This window comes from Callionymus lyra, chromosome 11 (assembly GCF_982586985.1).
Source record: "Callionymus lyra chromosome 11, fCalLyr1.hap1.1, whole genome shotgun sequence".
Lineage (NCBI taxonomy): Eukaryota > Metazoa > Chordata > Actinopteri > Syngnathiformes > Callionymidae > Callionymus > Callionymus lyra.
The window spans coordinates 4,795,857-4,800,851 of NC_141828.1; the positions used below are offsets into that span (position 1 = coordinate 4,795,857).

A 4,995-nucleotide genomic window follows, 5' to 3' on the forward strand; every position below is an offset into this window, starting at 1 on the left:
CGTGTGTGTTTCTTATCATTTGTTTATATACTGTATATATATATATTGTAATATTATAATTATCAGTGTTTTTGAGGGAACGTGCTCAACTCTCTTGTAAGGAAATGACGCTCTAAGAACAACTTCGGTAAGTTTCCACTACGACCACGTGCGACGGCCATCTTAGAATCAAGTGTTTACAGTTACTGACCAATCCTACCTTCACATTTGACTAGAGGTGTTAACCTGAATATTCTACTATAAAGATCCACCATTTTGTCTGATCTTTGCGTTCTGGCATTCGAAGACGTCTGTGATAGATCTCTCTGCTTGCTAGCGCTGTGTTCACGTAAGTTTGTCTCTGACTTCTGCATAATTCACTAAACTTTTCTTAAACTCATCCATGTGTCCGTCCTTCATTTCATTACCACGTACGAGGCGAGGGAGGGGTCGGTTCATCGGAACACAGAAACCCCTAACACTCTTAACCTTTTCATTTAGTTTCAGAGTTGGATAAAATACAACAAAAGTCATGAGGTATATTCTAGAGTTCATGACTAGGTCATTCTCATAACTAATGCTAGAAGAAAACAATACAATTTGAAATGGTTTAAACTAGTTAGACTTGTTCTTATCTAAATTAAATGGGCTTTAAATAAACTCATGAAATTCTAAAAATCACCTTTTCCATTATTGTAATTCATCGATGAGTACTGACCACTGAAGACAAACTTCACTGATGGAAGAATCGACGTGACCTCAAGTTAGTAAGTAAGTAAATAATATTTGTAGAGTGCTTTTATAGATCAGGGTCACAAAGCGCTTAAACAATCAAATTAATACTCGATAAAATATATACTTAAAGGGTCAAGACAACACCGAGAACAACACAGGAGCCTCAGAGAATCAAGGAAAAGCCTGAACAAAAAAAAGTTCAATCTTCAGATGTTTCTTGAAGGAGTCAGTAGATCATCAAACACAGATGTTTCTTGAAGGAGTCAGTAGATCATCAAACACAGATGTTTCTTGAAGGAGTCAGTAGATCATCAAACACAGAGATGTTTCTTGAAGGAGTCAGTAGATCATCAAACACAGATGTTTCTTGAAGGAGTCAGTAGATCATCAAACACAGATGTTTCTTGAAGGAGTCAGTAGATCATCAAACACAGAGATGTTTCTTGAAGGAGTCAGTAGATCATCAAACACAGATGTTTCTTGAAGGAGTCAGTAGATCATCAAACACAGATGTTTCTTGAAGGAGTCAGTAGATCATCAAACACAGATGTTTCTTGAAGGAGTCAGTAGATCATCAAACACAGATGTTTCTTGAAGGAGTCAGTAGATCATCAAACACACATGTTTCTTGAAGGAGTCAGTAGATCATCAAACACACAGATGGTTCCAAAGCTTAGGAGCAACAGTCTGGAAGGATTTCTCTCCTCTGGTCCGGAAGTTCAGGAACCATCAGTAGATTCTGATCCACAGACCTCAGAGCCCGAGCTGGGGTGTAAGTCTGGATCAGATCACTGATGGAAGGTCTGACCATGAATAGATCTGAAAGTAAGAACCAGAATTTTAAAATGATCCTGAAAGAAACTGGCAGCCAGTGAAGAGTTTGAAGGAGAAATGTAAGTTCTTCTACTAGAGCGGCTCAGAATTCTGGCTGCAGAGTTTAGTATGAACTGCAGTTAGGTGGTCATAATACAACGTCATTATTTTAACTAAACTTCCATCAGGACATGTAACCACGTGGCCCAGACCTTTTTTTTAAGTACATTTTAAACATTTCAATAAGGCATTCGTTGACTAATGAGGTACTTTCTGTTATGGAAATGTTGTTCCAGTCCAAGTACTAAATACCATCAATAATGTGACCTCAGTGCGTACAATATAGAAAAGAACCAAAAGTATGTCCATGTGGCTTCATTGATTCATATTATCATGAATATTTAATCAGAATTACAATAACCAGCAAGAGCAGTAACTATGATTGAAGACAGGACTACAATAATAGATACTTGCTATTAAATGTGTGTTTCTGGTTACACAAAACTGTGTAAACTAAACTAATTCCTCACGACACCATTGTGACTCACGTCTGCGATGACATCCAGTCGTCTTGTATCAATTAATGTTGCGTAAATTTATGACTGTGCAAACAAGACTCAACCGTCACCTGAGCAGGTGTGTGTTCGACAGGATGATCCTGCTGTGCGTGTGTTTGCCGAGGGTGTGTGTGCGTCAAGACAAAACCAGGAGCTTGACCCACAGTGTGTTTAAACTTCACAGATTAAAGTCCCGGCGTCAGTTTGCTTCACAGCAGCGACGTCAGCGGTTTCGTCGACACTCAGACAAGAACAGACTTGGCGGTAATTAAACCTTTTTTTTTGGCATTTGTTTAACTGTTTAATTGTAGATATTGTGTAGAATTCAAATGATTTATTAGACAACGATAAATATTTACGTTACCACTGTGGTCAGAATGTGTTGAATTGATGCGAAAAAGATAAATATTAGTTACAAATAAATCTTAGTTAGTTAGATAGATAGTTAATAATATAAGTCAGGGAATATGATTTAGAAATCTAAACGAAATAATGACACCTCAGCAGTTTTTACTGATCAAAAACGAAACAAATTTTACTTTAACATAAAACTGTTGCATTTCAATGTAAATAATAAAAACTCTATATTAAACGTACTTGAAATGATAACATATGTAAATGATCTGTTTGGTTCTGTCACAGAGGAATGTTGTCGTACTTGTCAGAGCTTTATTATGTCAACAGCAGCTGACATTTAAAAAGATGGTCACACAAGAAAGAAGTGCTCGATGTCGAGCATTTGACCAACTTTAATGCATGAATCCCTTAAAGTCTGTCCTTGTGCTCGACTCACTGCCATGTTCTCTCACTAATGTGGCTTCACAGCACGAGAAACAACAGTTATGTAACGAGCCTCATTCATACATGTATATGTAGTTCAGCATAATTTAATGCACTGTTCATCTTTTCTCTATGACATTTACAAATTCTGTCAATTTATGTTCCTAGTTTTCTTTCTATTGTTTTCATTTTTGAGAACTTTTTAACTGATTTAACTGATGGTAAGTAAAATAACATTTAAAAGCCAAAATCCATGAAATATATTTAAAATATATATATATAAAGTTACTTGTTTACTTAACAATTAATTGAATTATTACTTGTTTATTTGACAATTAGGTGACAAATATTTTTATTTGTATTGTATCATTTTAGTTGTTGTTTTTTTTTGCGCTTGTTTCAATCATTTTGACTTTTAGAGCTGCTCGTTTGTAAGTTAAAATTAGTTGTTTATTTTTTAATAATATCCAACCAATATCTTGGTTTTCTAGTTTTTATTCTTTTATTCTAGTTTAGACTAAAGTTCATGCATTTTGTTTTTGAACAACATCCGTGAGGATATATTTTGAGTGATTCCAAAAATGATATTTACGACATTTGTTTTTATGTTTAAAACTCATATCTCTTGACATGTAGTAAATGTTCTTCATCATGAGCATGTTTTCAACTTATTACTTTATAAAGTTGCTCTGAAATCTGGACGAACGAGAGGTTACGAGAGTCCATTATGACGTAATAATGGCTTCACTCCTCCTCCAGCTGTAATCGCGCCCGCTTTGTTTATACAAAGAGTCCCTCGTAGGTGGAGACCATTGATGACGCACGGTGACAAACCTCCACGCTCGACCAGTCAGAGCAGAGTGGGCGTGTCAACACATTGTCATATTTAAATGAAAGAGAGTTTTGTACAATAGAGATCAATTTAAGAGACTCTCGCATCAACACATTAGTCGACCTTGAACGTAACAAGACCGAGCTGACCTGCTGATCATATATATTGAAGGATGGTGAAGAGCCGGAGGAAGAGTGATGGTGGAACGATGAGTGAAGGTCAGTAGGAAATATTAAAATCATCAAATTTTTTTAATAATCACACGTTTTGTTTTTATGAAAACAGATCCGGCTTCAGGACTCGTGTGTGTCGAGGTCACAAATGTTGAAGAAATGGTTTGTAATCACATATACAGTATATATAGTCTATCTTCTAGTACAAGCTCCAGTCATGAAGATCAGATAAAAAGACTTCTGCTCACCTGCAGGTCACGTCCGTCGCTGACCTGCGTCTGCTCCGCTGCGCCGGCTGCTACAAGGCCACCAAGGGATCCTGGAAGTGCGAGGACTCGGATCCGGAGCCGGAGGAAGACTCGGATTCTGAAGAGGAGGAGGAGGACGATGAAGGCAGCAGCTACAGGCCGGACAGCTCCAAAGTCAACTTCTCCGAAGAAGACGAGGAAGAGTCCGAGACGTGTGAGGGACGACCTTGGAACGGAGAAGTTGAAAAAGAAAGTTGTGAGACGCCGAGAACCTGATGTTAGGAAGGAGATGTTTGTGGAGAAGCTGCTGAAGAACTTTGCTCATGAGATGATAAAAGATGGTTTTGATGGTCATTGAGAAGGATGAGATTGTGAAGATACTGAATGTGAAAGGATGAGATGGTGATGAAGATTGATCTTGTTGTCTTCATGACCTTCTTCTGTCGCTCAGCTCCGTTTGACTCCATCAGCACCTGAGAGGCTCAGCGCTCTCTGCTGACCCCTGCTGGTGACCACGAAGACCAACAACAGTCCAGAAGTGTGTCACTATTGTGTGTCCACACTTGCAGAACCCACACTTCTTCATGTGCACAATGGTGTGTGTTTCAACACAGAAAGAAGCAGCATGACTGAAGAATGACAGACACTTGTCACAGAAGCATGTTGGAGACATTTTGGTCGACGTTTCCAAACATTTCATTATTGCAACATGTAGATCTTTATAAAGTCAGTTAACATCGTGCAGCGTCAATGGGATTCAAACCTGCAACCTTCTATGTTTGGTCAAGTTAATGAAGTGTTTGTTCAACAGAATGTTTTTCATTGTAATGTTTGTTATTCTTCTGTGATGCACGACAACAACATTATGACCACCTGAA

The 4,995-nt window shown here is 38.0% G+C and overlaps 1 protein-coding gene across 1 annotated transcript; it reads left to right on the plus strand.

Annotated features, from left to right (window-relative positions):
- The first annotated feature begins 2,216 nt into the window (after nt 1-2,216).
- LOC148068993 (uncharacterized) lies at nt 2,217-4,995 on the plus strand. Its single transcript, XM_087802644.1, has 4 exons — nt 2,217-2,348; nt 3,868-3,914; nt 3,982-4,031; nt 4,124-4,995. Exons 2-4 carry the CDS (start codon nt 3,869-3,871, stop codon nt 4,391-4,393), a joined length of 366 nt encoding a protein of 121 aa, XP_087658770.1. The 5' UTR covers nt 2,217-2,348; nt 3,868; the 3' UTR covers nt 4,394-4,995.

What these genes read in the sequence shown, in the direction of transcription:
- LOC148068993 (XM_087802644.1), top strand. Translation starts at nt 3,869, where the DNA reads ATGGTGAAGAGCCGGAGGAAGAGTGATGGTGGAACGATGAGTGAAG. An exon ending in TGGTGGAACGATGAGTGAAG is followed by an intron (nt 3,915 to 3,981) that starts GTCAGTAGGAAA and finishes TTATGAAAACAG; the next exon opens with ATCCGGCTTCAGGACTCGTG. An exon ending in TCACAAATGTTGAAGAAATG is followed by an intron (nt 4,032 to 4,123) that starts GTTTGTAATCAC and finishes GCTCACCTGCAG; the next exon opens with GTCACGTCCGTCGCTGACCT.